Source organism: Gouania willdenowi, chromosome 19 (assembly GCF_900634775.1).
Source record: "Gouania willdenowi chromosome 19, fGouWil2.1, whole genome shotgun sequence".
In the NCBI taxonomy this organism is placed as follows: Eukaryota; Metazoa; Chordata; class Actinopteri; order Blenniiformes; family Gobiesocidae; genus Gouania; species Gouania willdenowi.
The window spans coordinates 16,810,247-16,833,376 of record NC_041062.1 but is presented as its reverse complement, the minus strand read 5'-3'; the positions used below and the strand labels follow the sequence as shown (position 1 = coordinate 16,833,376).

Here is a 23,130-nt window from a genome sequence, read left to right as displayed (position 1 = left end):
GAAGAAAGAAGAAAGAAGAAAGAAGAAAGAAGAAAGAAGAAAGAAGAAGAAGAAGAAGAAGAAGAAGAATCCAAGTTTTGGATGTCCTACATTTAATGTGAGTTTTGGGTTAACATGGTAGACATGTCAGTTTCCTTAAAGAAAATAAATGTCAAGTATAAAAATAAAAATGGAATTGGAAAAAAAATTGAAACAGGAAATCGAAGGCTCAACTACAGTGGCTTGATTCAGAGACGTTTCTAGTACTTCACAAAGATAGAGTATAACATGGGTGCAAAATAAATCATGTCATTGGATTGGATGGGAAATCCAACAGATACCTCGTAAGCACCTAACCTTTTCTAGGTTTCTCCGATGATTATACTAAACTGGAATTCACAGGAGACCTTTTAAGAGTCTCCTGCCACCATGTGTACAATTTCATCATTCTATTCAAACGACTGGTGGTCTTGCATCATCACAATGAATTGGATCAATTTATTCATTCTATGCTGCATCTCCAAGAGCTAATAATAATAGCTACTTTGTCCAAATTCATCTTCCTTTTCAGCCCGAATCGATCAACACTTTCTGTCTCACTTCTGAAGTCGTTATCTCTCACCTCATCCATCTTACCTGGCATCTCCTCTTGTTTTTGTCAATGTGCAACTTGTTGGTAAATAAAGAAGAAATATGATGGAAAAATCCAAAATTATTGGTTATCTAGTTTCAAAAAGCTACAGTCATCATTTTTTTATTATTTAAAACAATCCAAAAAGCTTTCTAATAAATAAATGAGTACATATATATATATATATATAGATATAGATATAGATATAGATATATAGATATAGATGTAGATATATTAATGTTCCTATTGAGAGTTGATGGAATACTGAGTTAATGAATGTTAAATATGTTGACATTGTGTTGGTGTTTGATATTGCCCTTTGAAGATATTACTAAGCAGGTCAAATCTACACTGTATATGAACATACATATTAAATATATTCTGATAGCAAATGTAATACAAGTAATAAAGACCATATAAATACAAAACAAATAAAGAAAACAAGGTCCAAGTGCAAGACTGACTAAGCCCCCATTTTCCACTGGATTCGTAACTGTTGCATATCTGCTGCGTAACAGCAACAACGAGTTTCCATTACAGTCAATTTCTACCAAATGTATATACGGTCCAGCACAGCTGTGTAACAAATTAGTCATGTCGGAGCCCTCTGCAACAGATACGAAGCACTTCTATTTTTGCCGGACGCCGGAGCAATGCAACATAAACTCAGCAAAGATAAGCCTCTGTAGGACAGGAAGTAGTGCACAGACATAGAATAAAATACTTTGTGTTCAAGGGTGATCATATTTCCATTCATTTTCCAACCAGCTTGCTGCTTTTCAGGGTCACAGGGGTCAGTTGGTACCTATATCCAGCTTTCTTCAGGCACTAGGCGGGGGTACACCCTGGATTGTATTTCACGTATAAATAATGACCTTATCCATAGCTGAATCACACTAATCTCCACAAAAGTAGAAGATCTACAAGGCAGAACCGACACAATGAACTGCTTGTATGGCTTTGTGGTTCTCTTTGTATTGACTACAACTCGCTATATGAATTAGCTACATTTCCTAAGTGCAGACGGGGGCATTGAGCATTGCCGGACAGCAGATTACGCTGTAATTATGCAGCGGATATGTTACGGAGTAGTTGGGCATCCAGTGGAAATCCGGGCCGAGTCAACCTTAAATCTGTAATAACAGTCTATCGTGGTTTTTCTTCCTAAAAAAGATGCCAGTCTATCACATAGACCTGGATCTGCTTTAAAAAGTCAGATGTTGGATTGTGAAAACATCTGCAAAATGCAACTTAGACTGTACATTAGGGATGTAACGATTCACTCAACTCCCGATACGATTCGATTCACGATACTGGGTTCACGATACGATTTTCTCAAGATTTATTTTACAAACTGGGAATGTTGACAAATGACTGAAAAATATTCCTTTATTTTTTGGGGGAAAATACTATACTATTTTACTTTTACTTTTCATTGTCAAAAGAATCCCTTGATAAACTATGCAAAATTATGCAATTTAACTAAAAATAAATCTTGAATGAAATAAATAAAGGAATAATAGAAATGAAAATGAAGCCTATTAATTTAAATTCTGGTTCTATAATAAACAATGCAAAACTGCATAATAGTTCTTTTTTTTTAAAAGTGCAACTGAAAATGTATTTTGTGCCTTAACAATTGGACTTTAAAAAAACAAAAAAAAACAGTCATTTTACTGTATTTACGTCAGATATTTGTTTAGACCAGCAGAGGGCGCTGGTAACCCAGTGGTCGGTTGGCATGCAGTTATTCCACCAGTGAAGAAGAGAAGCTATGCTAGCAGACAGAGATAATAGAAAAACGTGACTTTTACAGATATTCACGTAATATTACAGATATTCTTTCGGTGCTAAAGGAGTAAAGAATCATTTATGAGCATGTTTAACAGTAAATTGCGGCCAGAAAGAAAATAGTAGCAGATTCTGCCCGTCACGTCCACTTCTGGAAGGATTAATATATATATAGCGCCCTCTGCTGTTTAAAAAAAGTACTGCGATTCAATTTTCAGAGCATCGATGTGAACCGTGGTACCTATGAATCGATTTTTAACTGCCTTACGATTAATCGTTACATCTCTACTGTACATCCTAAGTAGGGTTGGGTACCGAAACGCGGTACCAATATGGCACCGGTTCCGACGTAAACGGTAGTAACCAGACTAAATAAGAACTAACATTTTGGTGTTAAGATCATAACAAGTCGTATTTGTAGACAAAATGTTGGACCTAAGCTTTAACACCAGATTTAGAAAACACAGTTTTGCATTTACACAGGAAGGCAACAGATAGGCTAGCTAAAAATTGGGCTAGCTCAGGGGTTTACTACAACCTGCGGCTCAGGAGCCACATGTGGCTGTTTGACTCTTTTGCAATGGCTCCCTAAAGCTTTAAAAATTAAATATTGAAATAGAGTTATTTTATTAATGATTATTGACATACAGTAAATAATCATGATAACAATATTCATCTCCAGTATTATATAGTTGAATACAATATTGCTTTATTTGATATTATTTAAATGTTTTGTGCATATATTATTCAAGGTAATATTGTGTTCAATTTGGCCCTGAAAATAAAAGGATATTATATTTTAACAAAGTGTATGCGATTGAATTTTTATGTATTTATTTTTTTTTTTTAAGTACCAGTTTAAGCACCGTTTAGGCTCCAGTATCAGATAAAACCCAATCGATACCCAACCCTAATCCTAAAATGGATTCATCAGAGGAATCATTCAGTTATTTGGACCCAAAACCCAAAACAGCCTTGAAAAAGAGCTTTTACAATTGCTTTTAATTTATTTAGTTCACTAAACTTGTTTACCTTGGACAACAAAATATAAAACATGAGAAAAAGATTGACCTTTGGTTACTGAAGCATTTCATGGGAAGTGAAGAAAAAGGACCGCAGCATTCACAGAAATGCCGTACTGACTCTATGGACAAGCTATTGCTATGGAGATTAGAAATGAAAGTATTCCCATTTGATCAGTGACATTCAACCAATTTTCCAATGGCTGTAAAACCTTGGGCCTCGTTTCGCAAAGAGCCTCTAGCTGTCTATCACTGAGGACTAAAACATCTATAAAATTGAACGGCTGAACAAACTGAGCTGCATGATTGTGAACACATGCGTCTTTGCATTAATTCCATGACTTATGAATGTTTATTATAAATAAACCCCCCAAGTACAGAAAACTCCAATCATTAAATTAGTTTGATTTGCATTCAGCTATGGAAAGACACAAACATGCAGATGAATCATGCAGATGTAGTGCGTTTATTCCTAATGCTTAGTGAACTATTGTTGCACTGCCTGTCAAACAGTTTACATTGGGAAAAAAGTCAACTGTACATAATTGCCTACAGATGCAATTAAAAAAAAAATGTACATTTAAATGTAAATGTTCACACGTTTCACAGTTGAGGCCAATTTATTCAAAAACATTAAGTGCACTTCCTTGCAGAAACATTTTGTATTCAGGTAACTCCTTCCCTGAAGCTCCCTTCACTAAATCCAGACTTCATCTACAACTGAAACCCAACTGGGAGCCTTTCTTCAGGTTGCCAAGTCAGCATTCTGGAAAGAGGCTTAAAAGTGCTACTGCAATGCCTATAAACGCAGCATGCATTGTGCATTACCTCTGTTGCTACAAAAATACATTATGATTTATTATTTGCTTTACTGTCTTCATTCTCTTTTTCCAATTACACTCCTCCAGTGCCAATGCTACGGCAGCCTGACCGATCATGGGAAGGCAGTCATAATAACCTTAATTTTATTCAGGAGCGAGATGTTAACAATCTTAGAAGATACTGAGGAAGATTTACTCAGGCTCCAGGAAGAAGCTAAATTTCAAGCCATTTTATTATATATCATGGATATAAACATGCAGTGTAGTTAAAAATAACTGTAGTTAGATTGTGACTAGTCAAAATTAACATTGCAGAAATCCATGAAGTCATTTTGCCGAAACAAAATGTTTTGTTTTGTTTTTTTTACCTGTGCAGTACATGATTACAGACATTTTAAACATCATTTTGACTATGCAGAATAAAAAATTAATAGATTTGAAGATAACTTGAATTTAGACTGGGATGAAATTATGTTTTAGATCAGTTCGGATCAAGGAGGGGTGGGGTTTTTGGACGGGCATTCCGTTTGCGTGTGGGTCTTGCAAGGGTGTGTGTGCGTGCGTGTGCCTCTGCCACGCAGTAAATAGAACTCCCACGCAGCATCTGTGTGCCTTGCTTTGGCACCAAGTTTAATCAATTGTAGTCAAGTAAAGGAAATGTGACCGCAAAAGTGAGATTTATACGTTTTCAAAACAAAATAACCAGAACAAACATAAAAGTTATTTTATTTTTTTAATCAATAATTTAAATGCACTTTGTGTTTATATTGCGTACATCTAATTATTATATTAATATGAATACATTTTATTTAGTATCTTATCTAATTTAATTTTGTGCCTTATTGAAAAGTCAGTTAAAAAAAAAAATACTTAAAAAAAAAATGCATGTATTCCTTTCAGCATTCATATTAATGTATGCCATTGCAATGCCTTCATTTTAGTGAGTTTAGGACACAGTCAAAGACATAAATGCAATTGTAATAAAAAATTCATAATAATTTATTTCAGTGTTTTTCAGCGTTCGGTTTTGGGTAACAATCTTCATTTCAGTGCATCCTTAGTAAACTCCCTGCAGTCAAAGCCCGATCCACACTTGATTAAAACATACGAAGACAGCTATATATGTAAACCACAATTCAAGCAGTCACCCTTAACTCATTCAGTGCCAGTCATTTTCAAAATTTCTATCTCCTCAGTGCCAGCAGTTTTAGAGCATTTTGACTGATTTTTAAAGACCCACAGAATATTTTGGACTATGACAATCTGAATTATGACATGGGATTCTGAAAGACCAGACTCTCTACTTTCATCAGAAAAAATAATTTTGTTTCTGGCTTGTTTCGTTCTTCCATAATCAGCAGTTCAATAGAGGCAAGTTTCACGCAAATTGCCAGTTTGTGACAAAAAGCTGAGAAAAAATCTATTAGTGACTTTGAAGCAATTTTTTTGCTTTAGAAACACCTCAACATTGGTTTCCTTCTTTAAAACTACAAAAACCACACTGAGACCGGGCTTTTGATGGCAACATTATTGTTGAGTTGAATGGTTTTCTTGCCGTCTTCCAAGTCTCTCCCCCGTCATTCTCCACACACGCCACTTCCTCCTCATCCCGGACATGCTGAGTGTCACCGCCCTGCCCCGTTTTTTTGATCGTTTTCTCTCACCATCGCAACACTCTCAATAGTCCACTTAGTTCCACACCTGCTCTGGTCGAGAGTGCGCTGCTGTGAGCTGCTTGAAACTTCAGCATCAACTCTCGTAGCGCCATTTTTTGTCTCGTAAACTCCTTTCCTCTCCCTCTGAGCTCTGAAATCACGGTTGATCTCTCATTCCGAAGGTGCGCTGCTGCCACCTACAGGTCACCAGTCACTACATCATGGTACAAGTTAGATATTCACCGGAGAGCTTCGTCACACTGTCGCCTAGCAACCCCAGCCAAAAAACTCAATTCATGTCTATATGGCACTCAATGACTTAATAATTAAATGCCGTGCAGAGTTGCTTCCATTGTTCTTTAGAGTTACAAATATCTTTTCTTTAAAATGTATCTCTGTACAAGAGAGCCTGAGTGGAACACACACAACATCTGCAGCACTTCTCATCAATTTATTGACCTCCAGTTAAATATTTCATGGCTGCAGACATAGGAACCCAACGAAAAATGGGCTTGCTAATGCTGTGGTGAGATTAAAGGTAAGTGCTTTCTGACTGTGATCAATATTCTAAGTGAGAGCAAGTCTTCATTGTGGGGGAGGCCCTTCATGTCAGTCTTGTCGAGTATTCCTAGGAGGTATCGTCGTCCCCTCAGGACTCCAATACACATTCACATCACACACAATATGCATCAACAGATGCATGGCAACAGAAGTAATGAACATACTTAGCGTTGTCAAGACCTTGGCTTCATGTTATAACCTTCGTCACAATAATTCAACACAGAACACTTTCAGTTTTAAGATTTTAAAACTAACCACTGTGACAGATGTTTGACTTTTATCTTTTATTTTTATCTTTTTATTTTTTTTATTAAGTGGAAACACTTCCAACATGACTGCACATCTGCAGTGGGTTTCCATTACAGATTTCGCAAAATCGATATTTATAAATGTCGACAAAGTTCTATAGCACGTCTGAAATTCCGCCTCATGAAAACTTTTTTGCAATATTAGAGTGTTTTTTCGAAATTCAGGTGTTTCCATTAAAAACTTGTATTGCACTATTTAGATTTTGCGCATTTCCAAGGGTAATGGGTGACCAAACAGGTAACACCATCATCCAAAAAGCTACAGTTCCTCCCAGTGCCTTCGTTCAGACACACCCCACTTGTTCAAAGAAACACAAATAATAACAAAGTCCAATGGCTGCAAATTCATTATTGAGTAGTGAATCTTTGTTCATTTAATTTTTGAATGAATATTTCCCGAGTTTGTCCATGGGCTGCCCGGGTTAAGCACTTGTATTATGGAAGTGTTATTTTCTTTTATATATATTTTATGAAGTTTGGTTTATTTTCATAAAATAAAAATATTTCTTGACACAAAATTCATACACAGAAATGTGTATTAGTTTTGCTTCAAAGTAAAATAAAACAGTTTAATATGAAAAAGGATCTCTTTCGTTTCCGGTCAGATGTATTTTGGTGTGACTCAGTGTGCACTGTGATGTCAGAAGGCTATAGAGAAGTGTGAGTGAATGGAAAATAAAGTTTGGACTTCCTTGCTGAAGACATCGGCTCTACATTATCAAGAGAGTGGCTTGGCTTTATTTGATAAAGGGCGTCGAAGGGCGCCTTGGCGCCGTTTCTGGATTCACCAAGCTGCGCTCGGATGAAAGTCGCTTTCGGCGCTACTTCTGTCTCTCCGTGCCCAGTTTGACGACCTGCTGACCCGCATCAGTGCTCGCATCTCCTACCAGGACAACAACTACAGGCGCTCTATTCCATCTGTCTCCAGTTAGGTTTTTTTTTTTTTTCATTCTGAATCTGTCACGGTTGGGGAAAGCTCCTTTGGACGACGCGCCGCAATATGCCCCAAAAATTCAACAATCCCAGCTCTAGCGTCGGCCAGGTTGGAGGCGATGGAAGCATGTCAAAGCCTTGAAATTTCAGAAGGCGCGGCAGAACAAAATGCGCCGTACAGGAGGCACGGGACGCACAGCTGGACCTCTCAACGCTCTTAAAAGCGCATCCACCATATTTTGTATGTGTACACATGACGCTTTCGACGTGTTTGGTGTGAACGTGCCATAAGTCTTTGTATGTGGAGGTTTTCCACAAGACACAAGTGTGGAAAATGTAAACAATTGCTGCTTAATGAAAATTTTGTCTTACTAAATCCTGCTTGCCACCTCTGAATAAAATGTTCTCTGCTAAGGAATGGCTAATTAAGTCCTAGCCCTTCTGCGAGGCTTGGCATTCAAGCAGTCGATTAAACATTTCAAGAATGAAACCTAATTCCTCCGTACATCAATTTGCCAACGATGCTGAAGCTGACAAAGTGGAGGAATATGAGTGAGCTCTGAGTTTCTGAGCTTTTGAGGTGGCGTGATGTGACAGACTGCACTGACAAAAACAATACTTTGTGTGTCTGTCATGTATCCACCTGGATCCAAAAATCTGTTAGTGCGTGTTCAAATTCACGACACGTTATTTAAGGAGAGAGGACAGGAGATGCTAAGCACGACAACAGGAGGGCATCTGAATCATAAGAAGACAAATGAAGAACTTCAAACACCCACTGAGCTGTGAACAGAGATTCTCTCTCTCACTATCATGCTCACACACAATTGATTTTTTTTTTTCTTGTCAGACTGAAACTTAAAAGCATGTCTTCCCTGTGGGAATTCATGTATTTTGTATTCCAAATTAAATGCACAATGTAGCATGTATTCACATCTGTGCAATCACTGAACCATTAAATACAGAGGGAACTATCAGAAAGATCTGTTTTCAACAAAACAAATGAAACTTGTTGAAGCTTAAAATCATTCAATCATTTTGAAGAGACTGATGATGTCAAAAATTCCTTTTTTATTTTTTAAATTTGTATTTGTGTGATCTCGTCATAGTCACCATCGTCTTCTTTTGATGGAAACATTAAAACCAACCCATCAGATATGACTAGATTAGTTTGTTTTATTCCAGAAGAGATTAAATGCAGCAAAGCGGAAAAAGATCAGATAAAATAAGTTTGCAGGATGAAAGCTAAAATTAAAATCTATATTAAATGTACAGTACTATCCATTCTTACTGTTCAAATAGGGTTCTATTCTCCCATGTACGTAAGTCCAAAAAGCCACACAGCAGTGTTGTTTCTGGCTGTGTGCTATTCTCCCCCTGTTCTTAAGTCAGTCGCTGCATGCCTTCAACCCAGTTACGCACTGTGGGTGGAGCAGTCCTGAAATATGGGTGTTCCCATTCAAATCTGGCTTTACGCGCATTCTTCGGTGTGCGTAAGTCCTTTTCCTCCTACGCGTTTCTAACCTTGGAATAAGTGCAGTGCCCCCGATAAAGTGAAACATTATATTGCACTAGAAATATGAACTTAGTTACATTTGAAGCCACACGGACTCGTGCGTCGGGCAGCAGCAGCTGTGATCACTCAGCTGCTGCTGCGTGATTAATTAAAACTGACAGACGCAGACTTCTGTCCACGTTGGTCACAGTGATTCAACTATTTTCATACTATATCCAACGTAAAGTCACAGTTTGATCCACTACAGAGTGAAAAAAGCTGTCATATGCAGATGAGGATTGACCAAACTGTTCCCACATATATTTTAATGAGGCTCAGCTCAGGTCGTTTTAAACAATTCATATTTAAAACTGCGTATTATGGAATTATTATTATTATTATTATTATTATTATTATTATTATTATTATTATTATTATTTCCTCATATTTACAGCGCATCTAACACGGTCACACTTTACAGCGATGATGATGATGATGAAGGTGATGATGATCAAGGAAAGATATTTTAACTGTGACTCAGTCACACTGCAATAATCTGATCAATGATCTGATCAAATCAACCTGTTATATTTTTTATCAATGAAGGCGTTCCAAATTAAAAGTGAACTTTATAATTTTCACAGATCTCAAAGACATTTACAAGCGTTGGGAAAACTCCATGTTCCGTGATTTCTAAACAGCCCCAAAAAAATGACATCACCGCCTCCTTTCCTTCAGCCGGCCTCCATTCACACAAACACAATTTTTGGCTCCATACGCACGGTGGGTGTGTCAGGAACCTGGACCGGAGAATACGATTAGGAGAGAAGCACGTCAAAGCGCTTAAGTCCAGACGGGAGAATAGACCCCATAGTGACAAGGAAAATAAGCTTGTTTAATAGTTGCTTTGCCAAAGAAAGTAACTGAAGCTAAATATGTGTTTTTGCATAACAGATAAATGGATAAAAAGTTGCTCACTGAATTAAAAAAAAATAAATATAGTGATTTATACTCCAGGAAATACGGCAACTTCAGACACTCAAACCTCTAATCTTCTGTAAAAAGTAAAAACTGGCGATGCATTGATACTGATACTGGTATCGGGTAGATACTGCACTATAGATATACTGTACTTGCACTTCCTTAAAGTTCACCGATACCGAGAACTGATAGGGGTGTGCATTGCCATTTGCATGTCACAATACAATATATCCCGATACAGAACAATACAAAATACATTGCGATATATTGTGATATCATTAACAGCAAAATTCACCTTTACAAGTACAAAACGGTATGAAATACAAACTATTTCATTTTTTCAAACTTGCAAGAACAAGTAAATGGTAACTAATTAATTCAAGTACCAACATCAAAAACAAGTTGTATATATTCATCATTTTTCAAAACAGTTAAACTTTTGCTTCTACAACAAATTTGGATTCTATTAAGTTCTTAATTTATTTCTTAATTAGAATTAACCACATACTTCTATAAAAGTGCCCAGTATGTTTTATGAAAATAAAGTACAATCAACTTCCAAGCTAAAAACGCATTGAGGGGTGAGGTAGTTGATGTGGTTCACTGACACCTTGTTACCAGGTGTTTACTTGCGATGCATATGTTAGCAATTTTTTTTTTTTCCGTTAAAAAACATGATTTAAAAAAAACAATTTTCACAGTTTTTGAATCGATACGATAATCGCCCGGTGAAATATTGTGATATATCGCCGAATCGATTTTTTCCTTACACCTTTATTCTGAATACATATTGCTGATAACACACTACCACACACAGCTTTAGAGCACACACTGGTCAGTTGTTACCAGGTGACACCTCACTGGGAAACAGAGAGCGAACTGTGAAGCCAATAACAGTAAATGGACAAATTGAAAGAACTCTACTAAGTGGTGACCCTGGAAATATTGGTCCTGAACCCATTTCCAGGAAGAACCTAGAGCTCTGGAAACCCTGGCTATTAAGGTGGTAAAGCAATAACGTTGTGGCAGTTTGCACGAAAAACATATGAAAGTGACTGTGCTGTTCAAGTAGTAGATGTGACGGAGATCAACTTTTGCCAAACTGCAAAGAAGAACGATGGGGAGAAAGTGGTTTAAAATCTAGAGCAGACATTAGTAAGGAACTGATGTGGAGATCTATCTATCTACACACGACCAAAAAAAGAGCCATTCATATAGTAAACAATGTAGGACATTATGAACAAACTAATACAGTATACTGTTTTTAAAATCACGCACCTTAAAGTTTGGAGATCTGGTACAACTTAAGACTGCACAAATCATGCATTAAGCAAAAAAAAGACAGAGTGGGGTTATTATAACTTTAGAAAACTTTAAAAGTATGTGTATTTCCATCTGTGGGGTGGTTTTGTAGAACGATCTTGATGAAACAATTAAACTAAGTATGAATAAAATTCAGAAACATTTTTTTTTTTACAAATGAAATGTTTTTGAAAAGTACAGAAATGTAAATATCACAGATGTTGATGGCACATGCTCATTTTTGTTTGTTTTGTTTGTTTTTGTTCTATTTTTCTTAATACCTTGATTGGAGTATTCATCTGTCTTATTTAATTGGATTTTGCATTTGTTAATGGTGAAGAATGGGGGTAGGACTTGACAAACCTAGGCTTCTTCCTACCCCTTATCGAACGAATTCTAATGTATTATATTGAAATTGACTTTTTATTTTATTTTATAGAGATTTCTGTTGAGATTTGTTTATTACTTTTTGTCCTTTTTTTTGTTTTGTTTTGTTTGAAATAAAAACAATTAAAAAGTAAATTTAAAAAAACATATGGAGATATCTGGCACCTGATTTAACCATTCTATGTCTAAAATGGTGTGACTTCTGATAAGGCAGCAGAATGAATTATCAAATATGTTGGTGAGAAATGTCTGCACATATTACCTAAATTGTATCAGAAAGCATTAAGATTGAGAAAAAATGGCATTAAAGATGGAGCAAAGGCAAAGAAATCCCATTTCCTTTCATGAATGGGTCTCAATTGTGTCAAAACTACAGCAAAAGTGCCAAAAAGAAATTAAAAAGAGCCATTTAAACAATAATGCAAATGCCTGAAAATATTTTAACTGTGATGATTACCAAACAATTAATAAATAAGCATTTCAGTTCACCGAAGGCTGAGTTCTGCTTTAGTTCCACACGTTGTTGAAACCATCATGTTGATGCATCAACGTTAAGAGACTGAGTCAACCTCAGCCACGTTCTCCAATCTGTATCGTACGTGTAAGAAAAATGAGTGACTCACCCCAGCAGCAAAGCCCAAACTTCCATCCAAGATACGCTTCTAAAAAAGACACAACAGACAAGAAGAAAAAATGTTGGAAAAGAAACCGACTATGTTTGATGAACATGAGACGTTTCTTTGACAACGAGGAGGAAGGACGCCACAAAGAAAAAGAAAAGTCTGAATCTATTTTCCTCAGGGCCGAACAAAATATGGCACCTTTCAGAGATTACTGTATATATTATCATTATTATTTTTGAAGTAAGTCAACAAACTCTGTTTTTTATTGTTCAGGTTCGAAAACAAGATACTTTTTACAACACAGACCCTTTCATGGAGAAGCACTTGTATAGTAATAAATGTTATATTATTGAGTTGATCAAAACAAAAGTCAACTTCCAACTTGAAATCTACTATAGATGAACGTATATATGTTCATTCAAAAACAATTAAATAAAAAAAAAAGAAAAAACTTTACAAGCGTCATTTTTTTTTTTTTGCCATATTACATAATTTCTCATCACACAGGAACGCGAATAATTGAAGTTGTGAGTAATAAAGTATTTTGCTTTTAGTTTGTGAACTCTAACCATTAAGGGTGAGTATTGGGAAGAATGTTGCAATACGATACGTATCACGATACGATATTATCATGATATTGTGCTATCACAATTTTCTACCCAGTTAATATCAAAATTAAACATAGAGATGAAAAATCAAGTTGCTGTATATGTTCATCAGAATATATTGATCATTCAGAGGACAAATTGAGTCAAAACTACTTGCTTCAAAACATCCTATTTATTATTAAACATTAGTGTTTTTGCAAAATGCAGTATTACACACTGCCATCATAAAATAAAGTGCAACAAGTAACCATTGCAACACATTGAAAGCATTGTGACCACTATAAGTGAGAACATAAAGGATAAAGTACCCCGAGTTACTGATAATGCACAAAAATAAGTCAAAATGTATCACATTGTGTAGTTTGAACACTCATCCGAACAGATCATATGAAAATAAAATGCCTGTGCATGCATATTATATATGTGCTCTGTCACTGAACACAATGACCTGAAAAGCATGAGGAAAATAGTGTAAAAAAAAAAAAATAAAAACATCAATAAAATGTTTTTACATGTATTAATTATATATATATATTTTTTTTTGTTTGTTTTTTTTTTCATTGATTTCTTTTTTTTCTTTTTTAATCGATTTCAAATCGGCACCCCAAAAAAATTGCGATATATCGTGAAATCAATTTTTTTTCACAGCACTACTAACCATACAGCTTTTTGAAGTCATCTTCACTCTATTAGAACTGTCTGCATAAAGAATGTCTGATATAAACACACCGTTACACAATTTGTTTTTATTGATAATATTGGTTTTTGGGTTTTTTGTTAACTCTACTCAAATGTCCCCACGACCCTGAAAAAAATTAAAAATAGATGAATGGATGGATTCTTTTGTAGAATATGCTTATGTTTAAGTTAAACTAGTGGCTATTTTGCACTATTTTTAGGTTTATTGGGTTTATTGGGGCGGTTGAAAAATTATTTTTTTAATGTATTTGATTTAATTGTAGAATATTCTTATTTTTAAGGTTAAAATGTCGGTAACCCATTGGTTAATAATAAATTGGTCAGTTTTTCCTCATACCTACTGTTGCTGACTATTGTTCTCTGTTTGAGTAACATCACTAATATCATATTTGTTACAGAGGCCCCGAGAAATATTAATGATAAAAAGAAAAAAAACACTAAACAATGAAAAGAAAGAAAATAAAAGAAAATGTACAAGTATTAAATACAAGTGCACACATTACAGTAGATAAAAAAAGAAAAAAATGCAAATTTACAAATATAATACAGATATATACAAGAATCAAGAAACTGTCGAGTCGAAGTGAGACGTTGTACAGTTTGATTTCACACTACAAAATAACTTCTTATAGCACGTATGATTTGTGCCGATAGAGAATTGAATCAGATCGATCGATCGATATCTGTAGCGTAGCATATATTAGTGTCGTATTGGACGTGAACTCGTATGGGTTGTAACCCCTGTGCACTCAGGGAGAACATGCAAACTGTTTAGAAAATACCTGGATCATTTTAGTTGAGAAGCAGCATTGCTAGTTGCTGTTGTTAGGGCTACACGATTATGGCCAAAATGATAATCACGATTACTTTGATCTGTATTATAATCACGATTTTGATCACAATTATTTATCATATTAGGGAGAAAATGTTTTTTTATTGTACTACTTTTAAACAAACAATATGTGTACAGTTTACAGTGTAAAATTAAATTCGAAAATAGATAATCAATAAAAAAAAAAAAAAGATTTAAAAAAGTTTAAAATGTACCAAAGACTAACTGAATAAATGAGTGCATAGCCCATATTTTAAATGTAAATATTACAAATAAATTCCAAACGTTACATAGATTTACATTAAGGGCTGGTTTTACCTTTAGCTCTGAGTATTATCCACTGATGTTACAGAGCTTTAAAAAGTGATACTTGTCTCTTTATATAGTTGTTGAAGTTGATGCAACTGAATAAGCTACACACTTTTTAATTCGACTGACATAATTTAGTCCAATCACTTCTGCCACTACATTAAATCACTTTTAATTAGAGAGTTTCTAATCTTTTACAGCTGATGCTTTAGTTGAGTGACACTAAATGCTTCAGTGTATGAAAATGCTATTCTTAGTGATACGTAGTCACAGTTTAAAGACCCTACTTCACATTTCTTCAGTTATTGTTATATAATCAGCCCCAAAACTTAACTTTTCCTTAAAGAGAAACAGACCTATTTTTTAGTGGTTGTGTGAAAGGGAGCATTTTCTTCCATGCTCCCTTTGTACATTTAATGTTTAAATTCTATTTTATATATGTCTAATTGCTTCTCATATGTTATTTTAATTAAGTACTCGTTATTTTAGCCTTGTTTTTTTCTATTGCACCAATTCACCAAAACAATTCCTCGTAGATTTAAATGTACTTGGCAATAAAAACCAATTCTGATTCTGGAATGAGCTTCTTAGAAATCAAAATGTATTACATTTTTAAACATTAGATCATCCTAAGTAGACTTTAACTTTGTTAATTGTCATGTGAAAGCAAAAAAAACAAGTTTAAACTGAGATTCAGAATGAGGATTACTGGTAGATTTTGGAACTCTATTGTTCCAGGTTGACTTTAATGTGAAATGTTGAGAGGAAACACAGTGTGAAGGCATCACCACATGGCCTGAGGGGAGGCAGTAGGTATAGGTTAGGTACCTGTCGAGCTGAGAAGATGAAAACCAGAGCGGCTCCTGCGGCGGTCAGACCCCATGTGAACAGGGTTCCCAGCAGCGCCTGGGTCACAGGGCTGTAGCCTTCCAGCATAGTGCTAGAACTGGAAAACAGACACACGCAGCGTTAGCAGACAAAACAATGACTTTATCCTCAGAGTCCTCACCCCAAACTTTGTACATCTATAATTCAGTGGTTCTCAAACATTTTTTGGCTCAAGTACCCCCTCTCTCCTATTTCTCTCATATTTATATAAACATATATATTAGTGATGCACCAAAATGAAAATTTGAGGCCGGAGCCAAAGCCGAATAAAATATAAACACTTGGCCGAATACCGAATATCGAATGCGGTTGTTAAGTTTTTCACTATTTTTTTTAAATAGTGCATAAATAATCTAGAATACATTTATTAGACATGTTTTTTTAAAGAAAGTAAATGTTTAATGAATATTATGACATGTTTTAATTATTCCAGTAGCCTTTGCTTTTCATAAAAAAAAATTTCATTTATATTAGGCCTTAAAATAAAACAAAACATGTATTCCAAAAAAAGCTAAAGTACATTAAAGGGGAGGTATGATGAAAAAAATCACTTCATAATGGTTTTGATACAGTGATATACATTCCTTTAGCCTCCCTTGTTATTCCACATTTTGTAAAAAGTCAGCTTTAAACGGGCGAGTTGGATTTTGCCCACGTTGGCAGGTGACATCACCTAACACGCCTCCTAGAATGTGAGTTCCTCCCTCTCCAACTATTTAACAGCTAAAACAAAACTGCGGTTTAATATAGAATATATTATACTTTATTGCCATATATGTAAATGCAAACTGCACTACTGGACGCCCAAACTGCATGACTTTTTCTGCTGCCGATCGTATTGGGAGTCACTGCTTGGAGCCACAGACCCATTGTTTACACACATCAGCTGTTAGCACTCCATGCTAATGCTACACCAGCCTATGCAGCGACACCCGGTGTAGTGTAAGGAGGAAACGTTGGGGATGTTTACAAATTTGTGGCTTACAGCGTTAACAACGGACTCGGTTTTGGAATTGGACGGTTTACGCGGTGATGGACGACGGAGTCTGGCTGTTTTTGTGTGTGAAAAGGAGGAACTGTTGCTCTGGTTCTGCAGCAACGCGCGCACACTTTTTTACTCGTTTTCCCACATAAAATCTGTGGCCCACTTGAGATGAAACTGCTGCGTATTTGGCCCCTGAACTAAAATGAGTTTGACATCCCTGGCTTAGACGTATGATCTCTGTGATGGTTTGGAAGAAGCATCTTTGGCTCCTTCTGCACAATAACACTGATAAAAAAGGAAAGGGAACTTTCATTCTTTGATTATTTGGTTTCAAACCCAAATAAAAAAATAGAAAAACCAAAAATCCAAAGAAGTAGCGTTTTTTTACATTTTAAAATTAAATCTGGTTCTGTTTGTGTGATATTTGGATATTTACGGGGGAAATATCGAGGCAGCGGGACCTCTGACGCTCCCCAGAAGCGCGTCCACCATATATTGTCGATGTAAACCTGATGCTGTTGATGCTTTGGACACGTTTGGTGTGAACGCGCCATTAATTACACACATCAGATAGCACTCACTGCTCTAGGCAAGCCTTGTCCCTGCTTACAAAATACATGTGTGACCAACAAGGTCTCCTTAACAAGGAATTTAACATTTACACAAGCCTCACAATGGGACATCTATGGTTTCACACATGCACGACCTGGGCTACAATTGTTCAACTGGCATCCTTGTCTGCTCTACCTCCTACAGTAAAGGTGGGTTAATCCCAACATGTTAATCAGGGTTGGTTGGTCAATTCTATAGGTGTGCATTCCTCAGATGCCATGCTGAATAACACTTTGTGAATCTTCACACCCATACAGGTAGTAGCTATTACGGTTTTTCAGCATGAATGATGTTCTGCTGTACCTCGTAAAGGGCATTTTTTTTCTTTTTTTAATTCTTTTTTTTAACATGGATTGGGTGTTATGAGCTATGTCATGAAGATATCTTTTTATTTCCATCCATCCATCCATCCAATTTAAGACCCTCTTATACCTGTTTGTCAGGGTCGCGGGGGTCTGCCGGTGCCAATCTCCGGCTCTCATTTGGCCCTGGGCGGGGATCTTTTTATTTTTTTAATTTTTTTAAAATAAAATAATTCAAGGTGTATAAGTCTAACAAGATGAGAAACAAATTAAATGACGGATAACTGTGACAGTGTATTTCACAGCTGATTCAAGAAAATGGTTAAGACATTTAATAATTGACAGCGTAATTGTAATTGACTTTCAGAGGGAAAAAAAATCATTGTAATTTAATTGTAAATTAAAAAAAAAATGCTGGTCAGCGTATTCATAATTGAACATGGATAATTGAAGATAGGAGTGTGACGATATCTCGATACGGCGATATATCACGATATTTTTCCGCACGATCGATTATCGATATGCCTGCGCTTTTTTTTTTTTTTTTAAACCTTTTCTGTTTTTTCACTAAAATATGCAGGTACGTTTTCACATAAATTTTGTCACTGTTTGTTGAAGGAACTAATATATTGTTTACTGTAATATTGCACAATAATGGTGTCACTGGTAAGAAAGACCCTATTTTTTTTGTTTACAGAAAGCACTATTGGAGATACTTATTTGTTTACATTGGTACGTTGACACTTATTTACAAAAATGTTGCACTAAAATATTGTCACTGTTCATAGGACACTTTTTCAATTTATTGTCTTTCAGAGATATAAAATAAAAATGTTATTTTTTCACTTCATCTTTTTTTCTCTTTCTTGTTATGTCATAGATTATCGTAGATTGATTTCTGACCAATATATCGATAATCGCAGTATCGCCATAATTGTGAGATAATCGTTATCGTGAGCTTTAAATCGAGTATCATATCGTATTGCGAGGTACCCAGAGGTTCCCACCCCTAATTGAAGACGTAATTGTAACTGAAAAATGTAACCCAACCCTGGAGAATACACATACGTATCTTTTTGGCAGCATTTAACCGTTAACCGTTTCCATCAGTGATATATGCATTTCGAATATGTCTAACAAATGTTTGAAAAAGATGTTAGCTAAATACACACACACACCCAGTAACCCAAAACACACCTTTGTGCATTTCAGCCAGCCAACCACACACACACACACACACACACACACACACACACACGTGGCTTTGCACACAGCAGAGCAAGAGGTTGTCAAATCCTGTTTACTCTAAGATCCTGTATCCTGAAGACGTTTGTTTGCACCTAGGCTCGCATTCATTGCTTTTATCAAACAACACGTCACACAAATACATGTTTACATTTACTGTACGTGACATAAACACTGTATGTGCGTTAAAGATGCTTTATTTTGATCATCTAAAGCCTTGCACAATAATATTATATTGTATTTTGCTTTTGCAACCGGCTATCAGTGCATCCAGCAGCTGTTTTCCTAAAGATTTTACATGTAACCACCGTGAGAAAATCTATTCCATCACTGAAAATCCCAGCTGCATATCTATATTATACATGTAATACATGAAATATCATGTAGTCTTTTTTTTTCTTCATCATCGAGCTCTGTTTTCATTTTCATGCAGTGGAACTATGTGTGATGCAACATTTGATTTGTATCTCTTAAATGACGTGTGAGTTTGTTTTACAGGCAACAGCCAAAGAAAGTCAGCCTGGAGAAGCACGGAATGACATTCAATCTGCTTTAAGTTTAAGGCTCTAACACCAGTTTTTACGATTATAATACTGTCTATTTTCACTTAAATGCTGATTTGAGGATAGTTAATAAACACATACTAATGCGGCAGAAGTAATTTTGCATTAAGTTACTGTTTTATCGCTATTTCTTTAGTTTAGTTGGACATTTACTCACTTTCCTCCAACAGCACTGGGACTCCGCCGTATTTACTTCCTGCTTCAGTGACCACGTGCTTCCGACAGCAAAGTTCCGCCTTCACTGGATTCTAATTGGCCAGTGGGTTTCAGAGGCCCACCAATAGGAAGGCGGCTTTTGTTCAAGTCACAGAATTTCAGAATAAGATTTTCAGAAATCCTCAAAATAAATAATAAAAAATAATTAGACAACCTAATATCATAAAACGTTGTTTTGTTATGTTTTGTTTTGTTTTGTTTTGTTTTGTTTTGTTTTGTTGTTGGTGAAAAAAAAGGAAGCAGTTAAAAAAAAATAGAAATTTTAGATTTAAAAAAAAAAACAATTATTTTAAAAAGTATGGAAGACTGTAAATCAAATTACTAATTCGAAATAAAGTAGAAATATTTAATATATGCATAAATATGCTTAAAAGACACCCTTTGGGTGGTAGGGTAAAAGAAAAAGGGTGGTTAATGTGAAATGTATGTCCCTAAAACTCAACCACAATAAAGTCTGTTGTCCTCTGGGGTGCGTAGGTAAAATCAAGGAAAGAATTAAGTGATATTCAGTTTTTCTTTATTTATAAATGTGTAAAATTTGCACAGATATTAGGGTGATCCATAGGAGGAAATAAACAGGTTTTTATGCATTGTGTTTATTTCTATTATTAGTGTCACAGGGTTTTACCAAACCACATTCTTCACATAATCCAACAGTATAGTTTGGGAGAGGTAGAGTCAGGTTTCAAACGGCAGCCGACTCTACACATCTGCGAACCTCTGTAAATATTATGTGCATTATGTCAGAATCAATGAGAATCAGGCCAAGTCAAGCAAAACGGAAGGAAATTTTGGACTATTTTCCTAACCAGAGTCTTTCCCTTTCTAAAAGTAGAATTTTGATTATGAAAAAGCTGGTTAGCTTCAAGAAAAATGTTGCTCATTTTAACATAAAAGTCACAAAGAGTCTTCCTTGATATTTATCTGTTACTGCATTCAAACATTTGTACAGGAGAGATAATTTGTTGGACATCCCAGATGAAAAAAACAACAATTTGCATTTCAGCCCAGGTTGCAACCTTTTCAGAAAGAAGTAGCAATTGATTTCTTGCAATTGATTATTTCTTGGGGCAACAGGGTGATGTCGTGGTTACTAGCGCGTCTATACCTCGCTGCGGGATCCTTCGACCATTCTGTGTAATTGGCATGTTCTCCCTGTGCTTGTGTGGGTTTTTCTCTGGACATGCATGTTACTTCCCACACACTAAAAACATGCATGTTATGTTGACTGGAGGAACTGAAACTGTCCCCAGGATTGAATGATTTTGTGAATAAAAACAAAATACAATTAATCTCTTACATACCAGTTTGTTATGGTTTATTTTTTATTATGATTTCATATTGCTATTGAGTTAAAACGGTAAAACCCAGAGTAAATAGGTCACATAAAAGCATGTTTTTTTCCAATTTATTTTATTATTTTTTTCTTTCTGAAAATATTATATCGTATTGTTACCACGGGCCCATTATTATCTATTGTGTCGTATCGTGAACACAGAGTGTCTTCCCAGCCAGGGGTGGAATGGACATCAGGCATACCGGGCATCGTACAGGTAGGCCGTCAACCCAAAGTTTGCCGGTCCGCTACATTTTTTTTTTGTTTGATGAGTGAGTGGAGGCAGACCTGGTAACAAGTGGCCAAAACTGATCTGAAAGTGCCAAAAATGTGGTAGGAAAAGACTGAAAAGTGACTAAAATAGGCCAAAAGCAGCCAATAGTGGCCAAAAAGGTGCAAATTAAGAGGAACCATGGGTGGTACGTAATGGCAAAGGGTACCTTACATGGACAAAATGTGGCAAACAGTAGTGAAAAAGGGCAAAAATGTGCAACAAAAAGAGGCAAAATGTGGGGAAAAAAGGAAACCAAACCACACTTTTATCCAAAATTGGATAAAAGTGTCAAAAATAACTTGTAAAAATGAACAAAAAATAAGGAAAAAAAGGGGTATTTATTGGTGAAAGGTTTCCTTAATTTAATAAATAGCATTTATCAGGAAAACTGTAGAACACACAAAATAAGCCTTTGTGCTAAGGGAAGCCATTAAATAAAAATCCAATCCAATTAGAACAGTGCAAAAAACCCCAATTTTAATTTGTTCTACTGTATTCCTTAAATGCTTATCACCAACCTTAACCATGACAGTATTAAATATTTTGGTAACACTTTACTGTCATTATGGTAAATGGTAAATGGACTTGATTTATATAGCGCTTTATAGCCACACTGAAGCAGTCCCAAAGCGCTTTACATATCAGCTTATTCACCCAAGTACTCTCACATCCACACACCAATGGGACAGGACTGCCATGCAAGGCGCTAGTCGACCACTGGGAGCAACTTAGGGTTCAGTGTCTTGCCCAAGGACACTTCGACACATAGTCAGGTACTGGGATCGCTACCCATACTCTCTGCCCTAACAACCTTAACCTACCCAATCTGTAAAATGTATCTTTTAATATCCTTAACCATAATCCCAGCCCTATCCCTAACCACTAGAGGAAGTGGGCTCTAAACCTAAAATAGATTTTACACCCTTAACCATAAATTAAAACTAAAACTTAACAACTAGATGACTCAATTCTTAGAAATTAAATGATTTTTAGCCCCTGGGTCCTAAACCTAAAAATAATCTGATGTACCAATCTAGTTATAGGAGGATTTGCATCATCGGTACACCCAAAAACTATCCACCCCGACCCCTCAATTCCACAGAAGGAGAAACTATCTAGCTAGGGGTGACTGGGTGGTAGTCTTTGATGAACGGTGTATGGAACAGAGAAACCTGAGTAACACGCGTCGGCCCGTGCTCTGCCTTTGACTCCACAAACCAAAGTGACTGGTCCAGAACCGTTCAGGGAGTTTCATCAAGAAAAAAAAGTCTTGAAGCCCAGACAGGCTCCTGCTTCTGTTCCTCAGCTACAGTTCTATGATCCCTCATTCCTTTACACACACATAGTTCCAATTTACAACGGGTTTGTCCAATCAGACACAAAGTGGGCAGGATGCATCCATCCTCCTCCCACCTTGACGCCTGTCATACAGTCACAACACTGCACGGACACCTCACCCACTGATACAAATCCACAAAAAACTCTGGCTTTTACAGAATAATATTTAGCAAAATATTGAAAAACAGATGTAAAACAGCAAAAAAAGACAACTAAAAGTCTAACCTCTTGAAAAACAATGGAAAAAAACAAGAAAAACACAACTAAAAGCCAACTGCCTTGGAAATATAAAGAAAAACAAAAATTGAACCAAAAGACACCAACCTTGAAAATGTTGAAAAAGAACAAAAATAAATCTAAAAGCCAACTAAACAGACTAGGTGGACCTTCCACTTAAAACATCCCAGCCTCAGGGAAAACCAGCAACTTGCTGT

At 36.0% G+C, this 23,130-nt stretch overlaps 1 protein-coding gene across 2 annotated transcripts in view; it reads right to left on the bottom strand.

The window, feature by feature from the left end:
• slc39a11 (solute carrier family 39, member 11) overlaps positions 1-19,750 on the bottom strand; it is a 129,407-nt gene extending 109,657 nt beyond the window's left edge. For both annotated transcript variants that reach the window (XM_028475748.1, XM_028475749.1), the window contains exons 1-3: positions 19,690-19,750; positions 15,766-15,883; positions 12,490-12,528 (exon numbers count right to left, since the gene is read on the bottom strand). In XM_028475748.1, coding sequence (XP_028331549.1) covers positions 12,490-12,528; positions 15,766-15,873 — 147 coding nt within the window. In that variant the 5' untranslated portion in view covers positions 15,874-15,883; positions 19,690-19,750. The remainder of the gene's footprint in view (positions 1-12,489; positions 12,529-15,765; positions 15,884-19,689) is intronic.
• Positions 19,751-23,130: the final 3,380 nt, after the last annotated feature.